This window comes from Eretmochelys imbricata, chromosome 1, assembly GCF_965152235.1.
Source record: "Eretmochelys imbricata isolate rEreImb1 chromosome 1, rEreImb1.hap1, whole genome shotgun sequence".
In the NCBI taxonomy this organism is placed as follows: domain Eukaryota; kingdom Metazoa; phylum Chordata; order Testudines; family Cheloniidae; genus Eretmochelys; species Eretmochelys imbricata.
The window spans coordinates 110,016,936-110,041,292 of NC_135572.1; the positions used below are offsets into that span (position 1 = coordinate 110,016,936).

A 24,357-nucleotide genomic window follows, 5' to 3' on the forward strand; every position below is an offset into this window, starting at 1 on the left:
ATAGTTCATAGTCCCCAATATCAACTCCATCTATCTGGCTGTAAGCCTATATGGGTTGGGACTGAGTAAGGGGGTGAGACAGCGAAGCCAGCCCACAGGGTTAACCTGGTTCAAATTACAAGCCTTTTCAAAGGCAGTGGGGTAGGCATCTACATCCCTGCCTCCTTAAACTGGGGCAGCAATTTGGTATCTAGATTCCTTGTGGACTTGGCATCCCATGGCCTCTCCTCACTTACCCCTATGTGGGTCCTCTTGCTCCTCTGCTTCTTCATCTCCCATTCATGCTTTCATTACTTCTTGCAGTCTTCCAGCAACTTATCTCTCAGCTCCAACTCCCATTGCTTCAAATCTGTTTATGACCTTGCTCCCCATGAAGACCCCTGGGCTGGATGGTGGAACTGGGTCTTGTGGACACCCTGCTGCTGCCCTGGCTGCTCTCTCTGGTGCTGTCCCTGGACCCTCTTGGACACACATTTGGGGCTGGAACCTGCCTCTTACACTGATCATTCTTCTCCAGCCATGCAATCAGTTTCCAACGCCTAATCCTCTCTCTATGCACAGGTTTGCAATTCCTTCTTAGGAAGATGGTAATACAGCATTTTCTGGCTATTTCCTTTGACTACTTTTGTTTTACTGCTGATAGTCACGTACTGCAACATACTCCCGGTGCATTCAGCAACCAACCATACTCTTGGTGCATTCAGAAGCCATCCTCTGCTACCACCGGTCATGGAGCCAAAGGTCCAGTGCTCTAGAACAGTCCAGGGAGGACTCCCCTCAGGGTGCCAGACCTCCTTAGGATCTCACTCTTTCACTAGGGTAAGACATTTGGCTTCCCTGTCTCCTTGAACTGAACCTCAGAACCTCCAGCACCCCTGCTTCACACCATGAGCTCTCTTCAGTGAGTCCACCTGAGTTGGACACCCCAGAGAGATTTGTACACCCAAAGGGGGTAATGCACCCCCACGGTCAGCATTTGTAGGGACTTGGCAGGCACTGCAAAAACAGCAGGGTTTATTAGATGTCTGGAACATAGCATAGAAAGTCCTTGGTTAGCGTAAAGAAAACAAAATTTAGAGCATGCTCCACTCTGGTTATCCAAAGCCCAGCAAAGCAGTGTCCACCCTTGGCTCCTGCTCTCTCTCTCCATCCTCTTTGTTCAAGTTCCCAGGCCAGTTCTACTAGGCCCCTCCTCAGTCAGTCGTTGTCCAGCTGGTCAAATATGGCTAGCTTCCTCCAGAGGCAGTGGACCATTCATGGTCATTAGCTGCTAGGTACCAAAAGTTTGGTGATTGGATTTGCCATTGTGTTCACAGACCATCCATTGACCTAGGCCCCAAACCCGACAGAGCCAGGTGCTATTCACACGACTGCCCAAGAGTAAACAGCCTTTCCCCAACCACCTAGTTATCCATGCAGCATATAGGGGAAACTGAAGCGCACACAGTACTCATAAAAATTAGCAGCAAAAATTCCCAACTTCATCAAAACTACCTTGGCAACAATGGTAGGGCAATCAAAAGCTAGCAACTCCAATAAGGAATAATCACAGCTGGGCACAGAGGATGGTGTAGAATCTTCAGAAAGCCCTCCTTTGACACCTTTAGAGGCATTTCTTGGAGATCATGCTGGATGTATCAGATGAGTGCCTTAGTGCAGGAGACTAAACCAAATGGCCCAGATACAAGGAAGTTCTCTCCTTCAGGACAACTAAGATCTGGGAAGGCCAGAAGAAGGCTATCTTCTGCACAGACTGACTTCTCTGTCTGAGAATCTAGCAAAATATGGTGCAGAAGTGGGTTTCACAGACACACCACTCATGCCAAAAAGATTTTTTGCAAAGGCTTTTACAACTTCAGGGCTGAAGGAAGTAATTTTGGAATACCACTTGCTGGTCTGGCTTGTCTTTTGGGGCTCTTTTAAAGAAGGGCCAGCAGGTATTCCAGGATTTTTGCAAAACTATCTTCTTTCAAGTACATAAAGACATTGCTCATGCACAGTTCAGTCATTTGAAAGGGAAAGAATCACATCTTGTGAATCTCTGCTTTTTTGCAATGCTACAAAAGGAACCCTGCTGGATCACTAATATCTGTGACTTCTGAAAATAAACAAAACCTTGTCTCATCATCAGCAATGCCTCTATTAGAGGATGATCTCTACCATGGATTTACAGATGGGTCCTGAGATGACTCAGGAGTCTGATCCTGGAACCACAGATCTGCCCACAGTAGGTACAGAGATTTCCTGGTGGGTCAGCTGCCTGCTGAAAAAGTTCTCTCTTTTTCCTTCTCTCTCTGCATTGTTGAGGGCAAGGCGCTTCTCCTTGAAGTGGACCACTGCCTGATGGAGGTTGGTTGGGGACTTGCTCCTCCCAGCTTGTGATGTCCACATCAGTTTTCTTCAGATACACTTTCAGTGTGTCCTTGTAGCGTTTCCTCTGACCACGGGATCTCTGACAATGAGCAAGTTAAAAGCAGAGGTCTTGTTTTGAGACACAATGTCCAGTCCAGTCGGAGCATGAAGAACGCTGGTGACACTGGCGTTAATACAGCAATCCTCCCACTTGATGTGAGGATCTTTCGGAGGTATTGTTGGTGGTAACTCTCCAGACTCTTGAGGTGCTGTTGATAGGTCACCCAGGTTTCGCAACCATAAAAGGAGTGTAGGAACAACAATAGTCTTATAGACCTTGGTATCCTGCCGTAGGTCACGGTCTGTGAAAACACGTTGGAGCAATTTCCCAAAGGACGCACTTGCGAACTGGATCCTGTGCTGGATCTTACTGTCAATTTTTGCAATTTGAAAAAGTTGGCTACCGAGGTAGCTGAAGTGCTCGACTGTCTCCAAAGTTTGTCCCTTGATGGTGATTTGTGGTGGATTGTGTGCAAGGCCTGAAGCAGGCTGATGGATCACTTTAGTCTTCTCAATATTGAGTGAGAGTCCCAAGCTTCAGTAAGCTTGTGCAAAAAAATCCAGTGTGGACTGAAGGTAATTCTCAGCGGGTGCAGGGATGGCACAGTCATCAGCACACTGAAGATCAATAACAGATGCACTGAGTACTTCAGACTTCAAGCGGAGACTTCGAAGATTAAAAAGTCGCCCATCCATTCTGTATTGAATGTCAACTCTATTGGGGAGGCAACCTTTAAAGAGGGCCAAAATGACTGCTAAATAGATGGAGAACACAGTTGGGGCAATAACACATCCCTACTTAACCCCAATTTTGATGACGAAAGCTTGAATCTCCAGGCCATTACAGAGAATGGTGGCAGTCATGGAGAAGCCTTAGGACCTTAATACGTTTTTTGGAGTGCAGCCAAATCTGGCCAGTACCTTCCACAGAGTTTTGCCGGTGGAAAACCTTGTCTAACAAACCATTAAACTATTTATGTAGGATTTTTTTGGGAAGTACTGCATAATGCTGAAGGGAAAGGAAAACGTTCCCAACTACGGCATACGGCAGACAGAAACACAGTGGGATTGTTTGTGAGGGCAGCTATTTATATTCTGGGTACTTTAAGAAGGCCTCCACCTAAGGCCTCACCAGTGCCAAGCAGGACTGGACAATTACCTCCTGCGTTGTAAGACAAGCGAGGCAGATGTCCTGCTCTACTGGCACTGGTGAGGCTACAGCTGAAGTACTATGTCCAATTCTAGATGTCACGCTTTAGGAAAATGATGTAGACAAATTAGAAACTGCCCAGATGAGAGCAACAAAATGATAAAAAGGTTTAGAAAACTTGATCCATAAGTAAATGTTAAAATACTGGGTTAACCTGATAACAGTGTTCAAATATGTTAAGGGTTGTTATAAAGAAGATGGTGATCAATTGTTCTCCATGTCCACTGGGGTAGGATAAGTAATAATGGGCTTAATCTGCTCCAAGGGAGATATACGTTAGATATTAGGAGGGGGAAAAAAAAAATCTTTGATTCCAACGTTAGTTAAGCACTGGAATAGACTTCCAAGGGAGGTTGTGGAACCCACATCATTAGAGGTTTTTAAGAACAGGTTAGACAAACATCAGTCAGGGATGGTCTACATTTACTAGGTTCTGCATCAGCATAGGGGTCTGGATCTGATGACTTCTACAAGTCCATTCTAGCCCTATATTTCTGTGACTATATATTCTTTATGACAGAAAGACGCCAAAAGATGCTCCGCAGTCCTTTTATGAATCAACATCTGAGTCAGAAGAGAGTGCACACATTCCTTCCAAGTTACTTCCTGTCCATCTAGCTCTGGGACTTGCAGAAGTGAGGCATGTACTCGCTAAGAGTGGGAACGTTCAAAGGTAATTCTTTAAGGAGGCCACCAGTCTTGTTTTCATAATTGTTTTATTCATATTTGATTCATGTATCCCTTTTTAGGGATCTCAAAAATAAACTTTCTAGCCCAGAGTACCTTCTGTTATTCTCACAGTCAACAGTGATATTGCCCCTCCCACTTTTACCTCTGAAGTCTCACCTTCAATCCTAGCTTTCTTTACTCCAGCAGAATCCACATCTTCAAAGGATCTCTTTCGACTTGTCCCACCATTGACTGGATTGGGACCTCCATTTAACGTGCCATTGCTAAAGAAACGGTTCAGGTGACAGTTCTGGAGGTTCAAGAGAAACTGGGCACACTCTTGGAAACCCTGGGTATGCGCAAGATCTGCTGCTGTCAGTCCACTGGCATTTCTCAAGCTGCACAATACAAAGAAACTGAATTACACTCATTCATCAACCCACCTTGACTGCTGCTGCTGCTCTTACTGACTAACTATCTGCAGGTGATGAGAGAGAAAGAACTTAAATAATTCCTTAATGGAAATTTGCTATCAATCTTAGTTATAAAACTAACTTAGCTCTTTGCACATATCTGGCTTCTAAGCAAAATTTGGGAGACAATATACTTTTCAATAAAATCAATATACTACGTGCCTTTAAAAAAGCATCTTCCTATTTAAACATCTCAAAATGCTTAATTTCTAAATTACAGTCTGAAGCATCTGACCTTTACACAGACTTCAGACTCCTAAATCTAAATCTTGAAATCTATCACCTTCTGCAGCTTATTTTGACAATCTATTTCTTTATCTTGAGTAAAAACCACCCTCAAAACAAACTTAACATGACTTAGCAATTGTCCATGGCATTCCGGTATCTAAGACAACAATAATTAACATCACTCATCTTCCTAACAATAAAATATAAAAGCTATGCTTAGTTAGGCTTTCCTTAGGATTTGTTTTTTGCTCGTTTCTTATTTCAAAGTGTGTGACATTATAAATGCTGGGGACTTCTTCTGTTATTTGGCTCAAGATTGGTCCAAGATGGAACACTGGCATTGAATTTTCTAAAATTTAAGAGATTAACATAGCCAATCCATTGAACTGTCTCCTTTGTTGAAATTCCCGTGAAGTATAATAAATTGCTCTTGCCAAATACATGAAAACAAAGGAACTGAGCAAGTTATAGACAGGCTCTAAATTATACCAATGTGACATACGTAGAATAATGTTAAATAATGCTAAATAACAATGTTGACATTTAAAAACGTTATTAAACTATTTCACTGCTCTAAGCAGTAAAGAAAGGAGGGTAAAATGGTAAGAAGAGCTACACCAGCATTTCCCAAAGTGGTGGAGGGGGCAAGAAAGACTATCCAGGTGGAAGATGTATAAATTAAGATGCTTAGCCCTTTAACACCACATGGCAAGGCTGCAGAAGGGCACAACTACTTTCATTTTCCTGAAAGAGGTGTTAAGTTACTAATTCCCAAACTATTTAAATTAATGGGGGAGAAGAGAAAGTGATTTTTTTTTTTTTTTTTTTTAAAGAATGGTTTCTCCCTAACTTGAAGATCCAGGCACTTTGCCTTCTATGAAAGAGCTATCAGACTACTACTACTAGTAGTATTGCAGTAGCACCTAGGGGCCCTGATGTGCTAGGTACAATTAAAAAAAAAAAAAAAAAAACAACAAAAATCCGGTAGCTGCACCAAAGAGCTCATAAATACATCGGGGGGGGGTGTGTGTGTGTGTGTGTGTGTGTGTGTGTGTGTGTGTGTGTGTGTGTGTGTGTGTTGAAAACTTCGAGTCAGATCTTAACGAAATAAAGCAAATGGGAATTCCCTATTTAAGGAGGCTAGTAATGGGAAGAAAGAAGTGGACAGAAACTGGAATTGACTGAGGGAGTTCCAAGAATCCAAGAGAGACCATCAAAGAATAAAAAAACCTAGTAAAAAATAAACCTAAAACAGGCCTACCAAGTTTGGGTATCTTTTCTTAGACATATCTAGAAGGGAAGTTTGTTGACAAGAGCACAAAGTGACAAAGAAGCCACAGCACTCTGAAATACTAATGGAAGCTAACTGATGGAAAGACTTAAAATACTCAATTAGCAATCTGCATGGAACAGACAGGAAAGAACCATAGGGATTATTATAGTTATAGGATTTGGATAGAGGTCACACACCTTACAGGTGCAAAATTAACCTTCATCAAGCAAGCAAATGGGTTTTCCAAGCAATGTAATGGAAAAGACTGGTGAAAGCTGCTGCCATCCACCACTGACAGGAATCTGGGTAGACAATGAATCGCAATATTCTCACAGAATCTTCTAAAGGCCCTGAGTCAGAGCATGACTACATATTAAAAAAACTAAGAGCTCCACTGTACCTTTAAAAGCACTAGCTTGGATGGGGGCTGGTGCCAACCTGGTCTATACCACCTTGGGAGCAAGCACATCCTCTTTCTATACCCCTTCAGGGGCTGCAGTAGGTATTCTCTTCCGTGGCTAGCCAGTGGTGCTGCAGATTTTCAGAGATGTTGGTAGCTAGCTCTGCCCATCACTTGTGCTAACATGAACATAAAACACTAACTATGTCCAGGATGGGAGTGACTCACTGCAGCATACCCTGCCTTTCCCTACACTTTATACCTTTCCTTACACTGTGTGTCCAAGGGTCTGGCTACAACTTGCTTCTCAAGTCATTATGATCCGAGCTCCTATATTAAAGTCTCCAAAAGACATTTCCAGATGAGAGTCAGAGTTCTACGCTTCCTCTAACAGGAAGGGAAAGAGGGGTAGAGTGGCAAGCTGAATACTCCTTTTAACTATTAAGTGAGGTGGACTGTGCCTCTTACCACTGAACAGTAACTAAATGACCTGTATCAATTTCTGAATTAGTATAGATGACTGGGAAATAGAAGGCAAATCCAAGACTGTGGAATGTGACTGTATACCAGGGTTCACTGAAAAACAGAAAAGAGGCTAAACTGTTTCCAACTAGAAGACTTACTGGAGGCTAGTACTAAGGAATACAAGGTAGATTATTTCTCTAAAGTGACTCAGATTCTCGGCCATGATGCAATCAGAGGTGCCTGGTCAACTGATGAAGAGAATACTTCACACTCTCATACCTACTTGAAAAAGCAGTAAGTCTTCATAAACAACACCGATTCTAACAAGGCCTTAAGAACATAACAATGGCCATATGGGGTCAGACCAAAGGTCCATCTAGCCCAGTATCCTATCTTCCGACAGTGGCCAATGCCAGGTGCCAGAGAGGGAGTCAACAGAACAGGTAATCATCGAGTGATCCATCCCATCACCCATTCCCACCTTCTGACAAGCAGAGGCTAGGGACACCATCCCTGACTTCATGGATCAAACCCTGAAGGGCAAAGAAATTTAAGAATACATGCCAATCTACGGACAACAGGGAAGGGAGTTCTATCAGACTTCAGGTTTCCCCTAATCTACTGTCCCAAATTTTTAGAACACTACAGAACACTCTGAAACCAAATTTTAGACATGGCTCTGACCAAACCCGGATAGGCCTGAACCTTGGGCTCTGACATCTCTTTCAAAAGAGCCCAAAGGCATTGGTTAAAGATTCCTGCTAGTGATGGCAGTGTGATGGAACTGTTGTACTTATAATTTTACAACACAGAATATGGAATCCAATCTGACAAGTGTCTCAAAAGGCTGTAAAGAGGATGAACTAAACTTCTAGAACAAACTACAGAAATATCCAAAGATAATAAAGGGGGGACTTTAATCATGTAGACACTTGTTGGAAAAGTTACGCAGCAAAACACAAAATGCCAAATAAATTCTTAGAATATACTGGGGCCAACTTCTTGTTTCACAAGCTGAAGTAACCAACCAGGGGGACAGCCCTTTAGAATTTATTCAAATTAACAAGAAGGAATTAGTTACAAATCTGAAGTTGGAAGGCAATTAGGGAAAAAGTGATCATGAAATGACAGCTTTCACAATTCTAAGGAAAGGAAGGAGTGGCAAGAGCAGAATTAGGACAATGGATTTTAAAAAAAGAGCAGACTAAAATTCAGATAACTGGTAGGTTAGGTCCCATAGGAAAACAATCTAAGGTGGGGAAAAAGCTCAGGAGAGCTAGTGCTTTCTCAGAGACAATATCAGAAGCACAACAGCAAACTATCCTGATGCAAAGAAAAGATAAGAATAGTAAGAAGCCAATATTGCTCCTACCAGGAGCTCTTTAATTACCTGAAAAATGAAAGGAATCCTACAGAAAGTGGAAACATGGACAAATTTCTAAGGAGGAGTAAAAAATAATAGCAAGCATGTATATGCACAATCAGAAAGGCACAAAAGGAGTTACATCCAGGAACAGACATAAAAATCAGTAAGAGAAGATTCTATAAATACATTAGGAGCAAGTGAGAAACAAAGAAAAGTGTAAGTCCACTACTTGATGGGGAAAAAGAACTAACAACAGATGACATTAAGAAGGCTAAGCTGTTTAATGCTTATTTTGCTTCAGTCTTTGCTAAAAAGATTAATGGTGACAGACACTCAACACAATTAATATTAGCAACAAGAGGGAACGAATATAAGTCAAAATAGGACCTTTGAGAGCTCATGGAAGACCGGGGAGTCAGATCTCAGGCTACTGGAAAAGGGCAAACATAGTACCTACCTTTAAAAAAGGTGAATAAAGAGGACCTGATGAATTATAGACCTGTCAGCCTAACTTCAATACCTGGAAAAATATTGGAATAAAATGATTAAACATCAATTTTTAAGCACCTAGACGATAAAAGGATAAGTAATAGCCAACGTGAATTAGTCAAGAACAAATCATGCCAAACCAATCCAATTTGCTTTTGACAAAGCTACTGGCCTAGAGGATGGGGGTGTAGCTATTGATCTGATATCTTGGTTTTAATATGGCTTTTGACACAATCCCACATGAGAGTTTCATAAACCAACTAGAGAAATGTGGTCTAGATGAAATTACTATAAAGTGGGTACACAAGTGGTTGAAAGACCGTACTCCGAGTAGTTATCAATGGTTCACTGTCAGACTGGGAAAATGTATCCGACGGAGTCCAGCAGGGGTCCATCACTATGTGATATCTTCATTAATGATTTGGATAATGGAATGAGGAGTTTGCTTATGAAATCTACAGATGGGAAGGGTTGCAAGCACTTTAGAGGCCAGAATTAGAATTCAAAACAACCTTGACAAACTGGAGAACTGGCCTGAAATCAACAAGATGAAATTCAATAAAGACAAGTACAAAATACTATTTTTAAGGAAGGAAAAACAAAAAACAAAAAAAATCAAATGCAAAAAAATCAAATGTTCAACTAAAACGTGGGGGACTAACTGGCTAGATAGTAATACTGCTGAAAAAGATCTGGGGGTTATAATGGATCACAAATTGAATAAGAGTCAACAGTGTGATGCAGTTGCAAAAAAAAAAAAAAAAGTTAATATTCTGGGGTGTATTAACAGAAGTGTCATATGTAGGACACAGGATGTAACTGTCCCTGTCTACTCAGCTAGAGCACTGTGTTCAGTTGTGGGAAATCACACTTTAGGGAAGATGCAGAGAGAGAGTCCAGAGGCGAGCATCAAAAATGATGAAGGCTAAGAAAACTAGGCATGTTAAGTTTGGACTAAAGAAGATCGAGGGGAAACCTGATAACACTCTTCAAATATGTTAAGGACTGTTATAAAGAAAATAGTGACCAATTGTTAACCATGCTCACTGAAGGTGGAAAAAGTAATAATGAGCTTAATCTGCAGCAAAAGACATTTAGGTTAGATACTAGGAAAAAACTTTCTAAATACATGGATAGTTAAGCATTGGAACAGGCTTCCAAGGGAGGTTATGGAACCCCTGTCACTGGAGGTTTCCAAGGGACAGTTTAGGTTTACTTGGTCCTGCCCCAGGCCAGGGGGTTGGACTAGATGACCTCTCAAGATCCTTTCCAATCCTATATTTCTCTGATTCTGTGAACTTGGGCTTGTAGACAGGGACATGCTTTCCCTTCAGAGCAATTTGTTACCCAACTGACAAAGTTTTGAGGAGGATGAGAAACAACACAAAATACTTTCCTTAGAAGGGATCCAAACAAGAAGTAACCGGGGGGGGGGGGGGGGGGGAGAGAGAGGGAAGTGGGGGAGGAAGAAGAATAGAGAACCAGAAAGACTGGGACTAATTTAGCCTTGAAAAACTACTGTAAGTTGGCCAGCCCAATCATAAGTTATATTCCTCAAACTTTTACTGTATTATGTATGATAAAAATTTCTTCATTAAGTTGCCTATCAAAAGGTTTATTTGCTCTAGGCAAGAACTTTCCAAGACTGGCCTAATTATTCGCACACAAAAAACAAAACAAATCCACACAACCCTTTTTCTATCCAAGAAATGGAGGACTTCTCTGAAGGAGCTCAGTCCAACTTTAGGAGCAGAATGGAAACTTCACTACAAAGGCAGCTCTAATGACATGAACGTTCTGATTCCTTTTTTGGCCCATCTACCCTACTGAGAGAAGCATAGAGCTGAACTGGCAAATATGACAAGGAACTTTTGTTAACTTTAGATGTGCCTCTTTATTAAATCAGAAGGTCAAGTCACTCTGTATTTAAAGAACAGTTATGTCTGGCGTCTATTTAAAAGCAACTCCTTAATTCCTGCAAACAGATGAGCAACATTTAGGTTCTTTCTTGTGGAAATGTTTCAAGTTTGACACTGATTTTCCCGAAGACTTTACTCCAAAATTCTTGGATTAATGTAAAGACAGATATTTCCATTTTGCTCTGGAAAGTAAGGATGAATACAATGGAGAGAGAAATCTCAGAAAGAGGCTATACAAGATGGAGAAACCAAACGAGAAATTTAATTACGAGAGGTATAGTCTAAACATGAATAAAACTGGATGACTGCAATGTTTGCTTGTTTACATTTTATATTTCTTGAGCTATTTGGCAACACAGGAATTTTATACATAAACTGCATGTTTTTGAATTTAAATGCTTAAATCCTCTGACTTGAGAAATACATTTATTTGTATACCTTCTCCTGAAGAGTTACGGACAACATTCAGCAATAGAGTTCTTCCCTTTCACCTGATCATTTTGCTTCATGCAACACGAGGTGTCTTCAGAACTATAACTTCTCTTGGTATGAAAGAGGTTTGTGGTTTTCACTCATGTTTTGAGTTTCCATTTTTCTCCTACAGTAAAAACACTTTACTTTTTGAAGAGCTTCATGCTGCAACTGAATTTACTAAAAAGAAACGTGTGATCAAATTCTTTCCTGCAAGTGAACAGATTTTTGCTGTCTTAGGGAAAAGAGTGAGTTTAATAGTTGTAAGTAGTCTTAAAAGATGTACCTCAAAGAATCTTCCACTTATAATGTCACATCCTTTAGAAAATAGAGCAAGTATTTGCTACAAAAAATAATCCAACTTTTTAATATAAAAATATATATATATATAAAATTCCCTGAAACTACCATTTTAAAGAGTGATTATCACATCACCTATTCTTTGTTAATGCCATGTGACAATCTAGGAAAATAAACCACAGTTTTTGTATATCAATGTAATACTTCTGTTAAAAAATACTGATCTCAATTTACTTATTGTTAGTTTACAAATAAAAATGTAGATATTGTAAATTAGGGTAAGCAAAAGCATGCAAATCTATAGATTCTATATCTGAATTCCTAGATTAGCATTAAAACCAATCACCGCAACAAATACCTCAACAGTATGCCTTGTGTGCAGAAAGGAAGCGATACTGAACATTCAATGCCACAACTGTAAGGTTTTCGGAGAAGCACCTGTGGCAGTTTCAGCAGTTTCTATATGGAATGCTCCCCCTTTCTAGGATTACTTGAAAAAATCAAGTCAATTCGAATTACGTAGCTGTAAAACATTGACATGTGTAGTTTTTACAGTTTCAGAATCTTCTGTTTGATTTAAACGGGCAATGGTGCATAAACAGGAAACTTATATCATAAGGGATCACATATTTGCAGGCAACATTAAGATTAAAAGTTACATTAACATACATAGAGTGCAGTAGCACGTTAGTCATTGTGTTTAAGCCATCACCATGTGACCACCTTAACAATGAGACACAGAGCCTTTCTGGCTTTTAAACATTACTACTTTCATGCTGAAGCCAATTTAATTGTGAAGTTCTTTGACGAAATTTAAATAGTATGGGCTAAAAACTACTGATCAACTCATGGCTTCAGTTACTTTAAATTTAATATGCTGTATCTCAAATGAATTAGTACTATGCTTATACAAAAGTTAGCAGAGACAAGGATTAAAAAAGGATCAGAACACTAATATGTCGACAGTGAGAAAAATCTTTTCCTACAGACATCAGTATACTAGTCTAAAGTTTCTAAAGCAAAATATTTAAAATACTAAACTTAAAATGTTTTAACCCTTTGGTGTCCAAGTACAGAAGTTGCAAAATAATTTTTTAAAATGCATGTTCTTCAGATAGTGATAGTAGAAAAGGAAAAACACTCTTAATTAATGGCAGTTGAGATTTGCTGAAGAAGTTGTGAAATGTTTTGGTGGAAATACATACTGGGCTTCTACACACAGACATGAGAAGTTGGTGCCAAGTTTTCATTTCACATCCAGTGTCATGGTATAATGAAAGTTGAATTTTAATGAAAATTATTTTAAATATTTTTAAATCATTGGCCAGAGTCTCCCCTTACATCTCCACACAGAGTGTGTTAGGAGGAGGAGTGGAGTGCCATTCTACTAAGGCAATTCTCATACATTAATCTATGTCAGGGCCATGGTAGCTTGGGAACCATGGAGCTGTAACATTCAGCAGAAATTGACAGATTTTCCACATATGCTGTATTACACAATAAGTGTTTCCTAAACACTGTTCAAAGACCAGATAAAAGGGACAACAATAGTTTTCAAAGTGGTAATCTGTTCACCTAAGCACTGCACCATAATGGAAAAGGTTTTCTCCGCTAAAAAGGAAAAAGATCACAGAAACTTCCCAGATTGTCAACAGCAATGCTCAACGAGGCTTTACAGCATCACCACAGTACTTTGCCAGATTGACCCCAAGGAACATTCACAGGAGAATACTAGAAGTTAGAGTAAAAGAGAAACCCAGGCTCCAACAGAATACCCACTTGTTACAAATGCAACTGATGAAGTACCGCCATTTCTGCTATGTCAAATATATGTACCAAGGTCAAACTGGATGATCTACATTAGCAAGTCAGAAGAGAGTAAATATTATTGCTGCAGCTACTTAGTGACTAGAGACAGATTAGAAATTCAAGTTAAGACTTATTTCTATAACGGAAGCGTGTTAAGGAGGTGTCAAAGTAGAAATTGCAAGGGGTGTGTGTTTGTTTGTATCTATCAAAAGGCAAGAAAGTCTCAAACCCACTCAGGAAAGACCACCAACCAAATAGTTTTCAAAAATCAAGACAACACACAAACCTGAGAAGCTTAGTAGTAAAAATGCTGCTGCAAAAGAAGCAGAGCTTTTACATGCCACAAAAGGACAGGCTGTGCATGGTTTTCAACAACAATCATCACCTCAACACTGCTCAATATACACAGAGAAGACCAACGGCAAAATATAAACAGACAGTTTAACCAAGAAAATTTCTCATGTCAGAAAGCCTGAATCATGTGGTGTGGGAACCCCCTTGGACAATAACCTATATGAAAACAAGTTATACTTGAGGGGAGTATTTAACATAAAAATTGAAGACATGAAGTAGAACAAATGATATGATTGATGTAGGTCATCTTCTTAGAGAAACTTTTCTTAAATGTCAAGTGAAAGTGAAGAAATAGACATACAATGCAAAATTGCACCAATGGCAGTTAATTACAGACCAAATGATAGATCCACTAGTTTCCACTAGCGGTGAAAGATTTTTAGATTCAGAGAGCACTGGAATACCTTCTGCAACAAGATGACTGGATGTGATTATGTAAGTTAAGCTGACAAAAGACCTTCTGGGTTCAAAACTGGCAAGGTTTATGAGCAAGATTTAGATGAGCAAGAACTCTCTCATGACAAACTCAAAGAAAACTAAACCAAAAAACCCCCAAGTTCTGCCACACACTACCATATATAAAACAAGACAGAAAAAAAAACCAAACTTCTAAAATATGAGTATTAATATACTAAAGCAATGGTTCTCAAAACAGTGGCCAGTGATGTACTTCTAGGCAGTTGGCAGATATGCTTTTGTCAGAGATAAAGCATCTGTCAGGCTTTTATGCAAGTCACAGACACAACCTATAGTGAAGTCACAGACACAAAAGGTTTTTCAGAGCCTTTTTTCACCAATTAAACAAAATTTCTGTGTTTGTGGGACTGCTTCATGTTTTTCTATGCCAGTTGTTTCTTTGGAGTAAGTTTAGTCATTATCAGATCTGTTGAGAAAGCCAAAATTAGAGCTGCAGACAAAAATATGACAAAACTAAATCTGGCAAAAACTACCTGTAGAGATTAAAGCAACAGAGGCTGCAGTGAAATATAGTACGAGTTTAAAATCATACACTCAGGCAGAGGGTATCAGCAGAACAAATACAGCAAATTCTACCCCTTCTCTTATTGTCACAGGCCTACAGCTAGTCAGAACCTGATTTTTGTGGCCAACAGGGTATTTCCCCACCACAGCAGCTGCTAAAATAACGCCCTAATGAACATTTTCAAATCACTATTCTCTTGGTCATCCTGAGGTCTCTCCACTGGATTCCAGAAACCAGCACTTTCTGTAACTAACTATCAACTTATTTTACAGAAAAGTTCCCCTACATCTGGATTAGTCTATCTGAAGAAGACCTGCATGTTGAGAACAAGCCCAATATGCTCCATCTTTGAGTCCATTTCCACAACAATGAATCCTAAAAACACTCCAAGAAGCCAGAGCCATGATCAACAACATCCTTTGAAGACAAAAACCTATTATCTGTACTTTCAAGTAATCAACTGAGCAAGTACTTAAATCTCACTTGAGAAAAAAAAAATGTAGCAAATTACCACACAGCAGCATCTAAACTCCCTTTTCTAAGCAAAAGAATCAAGAAGTTTATGAGAAACCAGTTAACAATTCAATTAGGCTTATGCCAATATACTATATCCTTTCTAGTGGAGTTCTAGGCAGGGGCATGGAAAAAGATTTCTGTTGTTGCTTGGATGGAGGACTTCCTTTCCTCTATGGCAGGGGTTCTCAAACTTCATTGCACCATAACACCATTCTGACAACAAAAATTACTATACGATCCAAGGAAGTGGGGCGGGTGGTGGGGAATCAAAACCGAAGCCCAAGGGTTTCAGCCCCAGGATGGGGGCCTGTAACCTGAGCCTAGCCACGCAGAGCTGAAGCCCTCGGGCTTTGGCCCCCGGCGGTGGGACTCTGCCCCCGGCAAGTCTAACTCCAGCCCCAGCGACCCCATTAAAATGGGGTTGGGAGCCACTTTGGGGGCCTGACTCAGTTTGAGAACCGCTGCTCTATGGACTTTAAGCAGGCTCTCTCAAATGGCAGCATCTCTCATTTGTATCTGATAATACTGATAACTATGGCTGTCCCGCCTCATATTTAAGAGCATGCCGCTACCAGAAAAGCCACCCAATTCTTATCTTAATAGAATCTGAAGGCAAGTTTTTTCCTGGACTTTTTGCTATTACTGAATACCCAAATAACTACAGCTGTGAAAAAAGGTCCTCTGTCACTTTTGGCTGGCAAGGAGGCTAAGCCCAATCACATTCAGTTTCTGACTTGACTACAGCTATCCATGTGTGTGACTCTCCAGCCTAATGGACTGTGATGTAAGGAAGCTTCCAAGCTTAAAGCACCCATTACTCCAAAATGAAACAGCCCCCACTTACTAAAAGAGGCCTCCAAGAGCACGTTAACCTGGTGGTCTGGTCTGCCTACTGAATACAGAGTCAGGCTTAAGGTTTTGGTATTTTCAAAAACCTCTTTGAAATTGACCCTAACAAGATCTGTGTAACAAAACAGTTTAATTTCAATTGCATCTTCTTGATAGTGTCCTAAATTACTTTAAGTAACCCAGAGGTGTAGATGCCACAGGGAAGGTGAGGAATTGAATTTGGAAAGGAGGTACCTACAAGACGGTCTAAAGTTTGCAAAGGTCTGTGTAGTGGTTTACCATAAATATGAAACACTGTGCTAAGAAGCATTTAAATGACAGTAAGATGGAAAATAAGCAATAAGAATTAGAAGTATTTGGGCATAACAAAACTACTAGGATAATTCTTCTATACTGAGTGCCAGTATTGCCAGGAATACTCTACTGGAGAAGAAGTGGTGTGGAAGTTCAAATAAGGAAAAGGAAATAAAGCACAGTGGGCATCAGCATAACACATTAAGAAAGATAATGACTGACACTTTGGGTTTCTCTGCAAAGGATGGAGTGAGTATATGAATGCTTTGATGCCAGAAGTCTTGACCATTCTGAATTATCACAAACACTCCAACCCAGTAAAGTAGGTAGAGATCTTGCTAACTGTATTGATAAAAAAATTACAAAGTCAAAAGGCCCTTCCTAAGTGTAAGTAAGTATTTTTCCTGTACACATCAGGGCTCTCGTCATATTGAGAACTCTTTTCAAGCTCAAGGCTGAGCCCTGGCAAACCACAGAATGCTAACTGGGAATTAATACATAATCAATAGATCAGGCAACGGTTCTGGTGAGAAAGTAGCTGAAATCTTTGTGTCAGCTAGAGCTGAATGCATAAAGTATTATCGTGATGTAGGTCATTCACCCAACAGAAGCAGATGTACTACTGATTTCACAGTTTCAAATGCCACTGGTCTCATTTTGACTTTGGCCATTGACATGTCTATCTCAGTACTTCGATATCTTCCCCTGGAGACCAAATTAAGTTATCACAAACCAGGAAGGAAAACACTTTTTCCTCTGTAACTTTTCTCTAATGGCCATAGACAATGGTACTGGTGCATCACTACCAGGCTTTGACAGCTTGACAAACTATTTTTCTACAATATTTTACAGAACTCTTCCTCAAACAAATGAAGCTTTCACTTGTATTTCGGTATTCAAGAACCCTGAACAATATATCTGAATATTTCAAGAACATAGTATGGAAAGAACATGTGGAATTTCTTCCTTTTTATCAATTTAAGCAAAACAACTGCCCATAGCAAGATTTAGCGTGTTCATCTTAATGAACACATATCAAACTACCCCATGATCTCAAGTCAAGAGTTCTCTCGCCACCATAGCAGGATTCAGATGAATCAACAATTGACCATTAGCAGGGGGGTCTCTTCCATCAATCCAACTCAAGACTGAGTCATTGAAGTAGTACAGCGTGGCTGCTCAAATGGCAGTTGCAGAAGCCTGAACTGTTCATACAAACAGGAAAAAGAAAGAATGATGTGATCAGAAATGTGTGATATGATGCACAGATGCAAAGTGCCAGAAACCATTTTAAATGATCACGGTCATTAATAACAGCAGATATACTGATGTGTATTTCTTTCCCATTTATCCAACAATGCGTGTTCAGCATTTATATTTGGGTATCTTTTTTAAATGAGTGAAATGTTATAAAAGTGTATTTTTAGAAGTTATAAAATAATTTGGGTCTGAAAAAAGATATATTAAAAGGTCAAAAGAAAACCTGGCACCAAGAAATCTTTTCTTTGTAGAGTTTTGTGAATACTTGTTTCATCATTATTTTTAATGTGCACAATTTTGACGAATATATAAATTGTGCTATTATGCCATTTTAATAAAAATCCAGCAATTATGGATTACTTTAAAAGGCATTATCCATATTAATAAGTCAGTTACACAGCAAACCTTTTCACTCATATGAGGACATTGTGACCACCTGCTTCCCCCTCTTCCAGAATCCATGAAAACCATAGTTAGAAGCAATAATTTCTATGGATATAGGACATCCTGTGCACAGAGTATGATTCAGCTAATATGAGAAGGCAAATACCACCAAAAAAAGTCAAACTATTTTCAATGGGGTACATTTAATATTGTTTTACAATTAAAAATTTACACAGGAATGGAGACCCATATTTTCTTTCATCAATTAGGGAAATAATACAAATCTTAGTCCAGTTTAGACTGCAACATATTGAATTTATTTTATAGGAGTGGTGAACTACCAAACTGGAAATAAAGTAAACTTGAAGAACTTCAAGAAAGTAAATTTATTCAAACTAAAGTTATCATCATCTGTCCAACAAGGATAAAATTAAATACGGTCAATATTAGTTAGTTTCCAATTTAACTTAATGAGTAACAAGAATACTGTAAAAACTTATCAAACATTGTGGTAGCCCAAGTTAGCTTTTGTACTCAATTTTAAAAGAGCACTATTTCAATTATCAGGCTTTAATAAGAGATACTACTAGAAGTAGTATAATATTTTCATCAGGGTAAGTCCATAGTGAAACAATGGAGTCTTAGTATCCTTGTGTTACTTCCCATACAACACAAGTAAATGATGTGAAATTCAGCATACATTGTATACCTGTTTACATCAGGTGTCTTTATATTTGCCTATCTGCAGTCATAGTTGTATTCTCTGCATCTTCATGCAACTACAGTTTTTAGTAACAAAAACACTGTATAAAGAAATAAACAAGAATTTATTTATAGAAAACAGAATAAGAAGTGCAAATTACTATGAACCAAGGGCCCAGTTCACCACCAGTACCTGTGGGCACAGTTAACTAAAATCAGAGAATTATAATTGCTTTACTTCATCAGTGTATTTGATTCAATGTGTATAATTCCGTATTTAAAAATAAAACTTCTTTTGATTCCATATAGTCAATCATTTCATTTACTATATCCATGGTTGAATTAATTAGTATAGCTAGTGGGAAGAGTCCATTTTTTTTCTTTAAGACATAGAATAGATAAGAATAAAAATTTAATACTTAAGGTACTCTGCATTTTATTACATAATCAACAAGACTATTAACTGTGGGTCCAGATTCAAACCTGGATGCTCAAAAATCAATACCCTTTTCAGATGTTTAAATATGGGGCTTAATTTTAGGCATTTAAATTTGAAAAACTACAGGTGAAATCCTGGCCCCACTGAAGTTAATGGCAAAACTCTCATTGAGTTCACTGGGCCCAGGATTTCACTCCATATGAAACTGATGAATCAAATTAAGGTATTGATCCTGCAAACTGATCTACAAACAGAGACTTGTGGGCTTACACAGAGTCCTACTACATTCACTTTGGGTCCATGCAGAGTAACAGTCCACAAAAGCAAATCAGATTGAAAAACTGAGGCGTTAGACAATAATCCCCTCAGGGCAGGGCCTGTTACTTTACTTGTCTATAAAGCCCCATGGAACACTGAAGGCACTGTATAAATATTGAAATACCACAGACAAAATTGGTAATCTATTACATAAAATTGTCATAAATCTGCACTATTTCTGTTGCACTTTATATTACATTAGAAAGACCAACAATAGTTTTGGCCAAAGTTAGATACCCTCTACAGAAGTTTATAACAATATTTTGCCTACAACGCACAACAACATGTCAATATCAGGAAAGATTAATGCAATGATTTAAATTTAGAGCCGTCTTCCTTAATTGTACTGCTTGCAAAAGGAAAACCCTATTAGTGCTAACCATTAGTTTATTTTACTTCTAGAATCTTATTTATTTCAAGTACTTTATTATAAATTTCTATACCACTTAACATTATCCTTTCAGCCAATTTCAAAATCAACTGATTACATACTAATTGATGATGATAATTAAGGTTTCCTCAATTCCACAGTAAATTTTAATTCCAGTTTGCCTCAAGCATTCACTTTCAGATGTATTCAGTTCAAAACGGGGATTTATAAAGTTAAATTTGATTTCAAGTAACATGTCAAGATTCTACTCAGAGTTTGCATAACAATTTTTAATTGAACACCATTATACTAGCAAGATAGTTGTGTTTAATATTATTAAACTGTAAATTACGCTTTCTGGACACTATATAGTACTGTAACAAAAAACTAATTAAGGCAGATTTCATTGATGCAGCATTACAAAAAACAGTAAGATGGAAACCAAAGGGTTAAACAAGAAATTAACTCAGATTCTTATTTCACTTATAACTCAGAGATTCACATTGCAGGTTAAAATACAAAATACACTAATTATCATTAAATAATAAAGCTAGTTCTAATTATAAACAAAGTGCTAAAGTATTTACAGTATTATAAGCCGTAGAGCTTATACTCAACATGTCTAGGTGAAAACTGCATCCATTTTGTCCATGCTGTAAGTTGCAAAAGTTTGTGAAATTTTCTGAATGTTTTTGCAGTATATAAACCTTTAAAGAAAAAAGTTAACAGTGCAAATACACAATATATACTAACAAAAATTATTACACTAATAGCTAAGTGAAAGTTTTTTTGGCAAATAACTCTGCTCTAGCTCTTTTGTAAATTTATTCATTAACATGATGTATAAAGTGTTGTAATAGATAACTACATAACAGACAAGATGTAAAATTTTGGGGCATTTTACAGAGGTGTGATAAATATGGTTTTAATAACTTAAATATACACTCCGTTTCATATATTGCACTGATTGATATCACTACAAGTGCAATATTTTTTATTATAAGACATGTTAAAAACCTTAAGTTTTACAATAAATGGACATGTCTAACTGAAATTTTCTTAAGATGTTTGCTGTTCTGATTTTTTTCAGTTTTATTAGTATCTAGGTTTGCTATCCTATGTTAGTTAGTTAGACACACAACAACCAAGCAAAAAACCTCACTTACTCTATTTGAGCTCCATGAGCTACAAGGGCACTTAAGGAATCCATACTACCAGAACGTGCTGCTTTATGAATAGGGGTTTCACCAACATAATCCTGAAAAGACAGAGCACATTTTGTCAGGTATAACTGCTCCAAAATAAATAAATAAAATAAAATAAAAATTACATTATTTCTAAACATTCAGTGGCTTTTTCCTGATATGAATTAAAGAAATGGATTAGTAAAGGTAGCCAGTATCCATTTGTGAATGTGACCACTACTTTAATAGTATTGTAAAGGTTTTTCTGGGTTTCTCTATTTTGGCTGCCTCATATGGAAACTAATATCATGTGATTATGGAATGATCCTTCTTTGAGGCTATCATCATCCATTAGTATTACAGTAGTGCTCAGAGATCCAAATCAGGATTGGAGCCCCTTTGTAATTGTTGCTATATAAACAGCCCAGCAAAAATACAAATTCTCTTTCATGCAATTCTCCCTCCTCTCCCTGCCCAAAAAGCCTTTACAGGTTTGACAGGCAATCTACAGCAGTGGTGTCAGTTTCATTTGTAGGAGAGGGCTGAATTCTGATTATGATCCATGGGCTCACTATGAATTCAGAACTACATGCTTCCCACAATGTGCCACGGATCTCCCACTGACAGCAGTAAATGTACCCAGAGATCATAAGGAGAATGTGGGCTTGAAGTAAATGTTCAGTTGGTTTTTCAGTGCTGTACTGTTGCAGTCATCGCTCAGTGAGAAAATATGCTTCCCTTAAAGCCACCACTATTCCTGCCCTGTGTTTTTTTTCCCTTTCCCAATCTTTGCAAGTCTCTTGTTCTCTCTGCATGTCCTGCACCGCAGCAACTCCCAATTCCTACCCCAGGTGCTTCATTCCTACCCACCATTCTATCTGTTAAGATGATAAATGCCAGAATTAACTATTTAACTAATAAGGATCATCACTGGGTTTTAGAATTGATGATCCAATGCAATTAATAAAGGATATGGGGGTTCACAGCTCTTAGTCATTGATTCAGGGTATCTGCAGAGTAAGACAGACATCACTGCATCGGTTACATTCTGTTCACGTTTGGAACCTTATCTCTGCAGCTGTGAGAACTAGATTTTTTAAAAAATGAAAACCAAGATTCTGCACATTCTGGTTATGCCTTGTGGGCCACACAAAGACAGCTTGCAGGTTAGTTCCGGATAGTGGAATGTATGCTTTATATACCTGATTTAGAGTCTGTCAATAGTTTGTTTCATGGTAAGGATAATTTTACAAGGGTCATATCCGTGCTCAGCTGACATTAAGCATGGTTTGTTTTAATTCCATTCTCCATTTTAAGTAAATCTTTTTGTTAAGGTTACTGTTATATGCATAGTGTCACACCGACCTTTTCAAAGAGAAGACAATCCTATAACTTCTAAAAGAAGAGGTGCTGAAGGACAAAGTTTCTCTGGAACCTGCATCCCCCTCAGTCTTGGGCAAGGGCACAGACAAAGATGTCCTATCTCCGTGAGTTGTGTCCCCATCAGACAGAGACAGGAGGAGTGGCCAAAAGATCAAGGAGAAAACAAGAGCTGACAGAGGTATTGGTCAGAACAGGATTTCAGCTTATGTTTTCAGCTTGCTGCTTTGCATTATTTTCACAACCAATGAAATAAAATATATGTTACTGATTAGAAAAGCAGGAAAGCTGGCCAGTTACACCGATAAAAACTCCGTTCTATCTGCTACACAGCAATTGTCCCAGACAATGCAGAAAAACAGACAAGACACCAAGAACGTGGTTGAGCTAGGCTACTATCCAGCAATAACTTGTCCAGTGCAGGCCACCAACCCTAGTGTAATCAGTTCCACACCCACTGGAGGGCTATCATCAGCCTCCAATATCATTAACCAGCACTGGTGCCGAGACTCATTGCCCTCTCTCATCTGAGGGTCAAGGGAGTAGGGAAAAGGGGGCCTCATTGTACTGATCATTAGGAGCTCCTATCTCATTTCCCATTTTCTTTAGGAGACGCCTTCTCCTAATCTGCTTCCAATTCTGATTTATCAGGAAACTAGACACGCCCCCCCACTGCATGCTTACCTGCAGTAAGCACCTGCCAACCTGGAACAAAAATGAATTTTACAACATAACCAACCCACCAGCTCCCTGGGCTGCTGAGAGGAAGGCAAAAAACTCCACACTGACCTGGTCAGGCAAATCTGGCAGAAATGAAAAGGAAGGAATTTTCTCTAAGACATAACTAACATGACTTCCACAGCAAATCCCAAGAGACCTGGTCCAACTCTCATCCCAAGAAGCGGAGGTGGGGAGCTTTTCTTCCACTGCAGAATAGCACCCAGGGCTGGTAAGAAGCTTATAAACCAGGAATTCTCAAACCAGGGGTCGAGACCCCTCAGGGGGTCGTGAGGTTATTACATGGGGGGGGGGGGTCACGAGCTGTCAGCCTCCAGTTCAAATCTCGCTTCGCCTCCAGCATTTATGGTAGTGTTAAATAAATTAAAAACACTTTTTTAGATAAGAGGGGATTGCACTCAGAGGCTTGCTGTGTGAAAGGGGTCACCAGTACAAAAGTTTGAGAACTACTGTTATAAACCCTTAAGTGCACAGGAGCCAATAGGCTTTGCTACTGCCTTATGACCTACCATTCAGCCCAGAGTCCCCTTATAGACCACGAGAGGGCTGAATGTCTTATTAAGAGGATTAGACAGAGGTGTGCTCCTTAGATGGCTCAAGGAGTTTTTTTCCCTGCTGTCCCAGAAAAAAATCCCTCAAACACCCGTGAGACCATGGAGTGGGGTGGTAATGCCGCTCTAATTACAGACATTTAGTGGATTAAGGGAACTACAGAAAATATGATCATTGTGCTTATTTACAGCATTTGTTTAATAGGAAATCCTGTACTTAAGGTGGCAAAATTTAAATTATAACTACTATTCACTTGCTACACCTCTACCCTGATATAATATGGTCTTCGGGAGACAAAAAATCTCAAAGTGTTATAGGTGGGACTGCGTAATATTCAACTTGCTCTGCCCCCGTTCCCTGACCGCCCCCTCCAGAGACCCCCGTCCCTAATCACCCCCAGGCCCCCCCCCACCCAACCCCCTCTGCTCCCTGTCGCCCAACTGCTCTGACCCCTATCCACATGCCCCGCCCGGCACTCATCGGCAGCAGCAGGAAGCAGAGCAACGTGGCCCCAGCCTGCTCCACTCCACCAGCTCCCAGCCGTGGCACTC

At 39.3% G+C, this 24,357-nt stretch overlaps 1 protein-coding gene across 4 annotated transcripts in view; it reads right to left on the reverse strand.

The window, feature by feature from the left end:
• ANKRD10 (ankyrin repeat domain 10) overlaps positions 1–24,357 on the reverse strand; it is a 50,412-nt gene that overhangs the window by 14,076 nt on the left and 11,979 nt on the right. For all 4 annotated transcript variants that reach the window (XM_077813503.1, XM_077813531.1, XM_077813522.1 and 1 more), the window contains exons 3-4: positions 21,119–21,210; positions 4,469–4,689 (exon numbers count right to left, since the gene is read on the reverse strand). In XM_077813503.1, the coding sequence (XP_077669629.1) occupies positions 4,469–4,689; positions 21,119–21,210 (313 nt within the window). The remainder of the gene's footprint in view (positions 1–4,468; positions 4,690–21,118; positions 21,211–24,357) is intronic.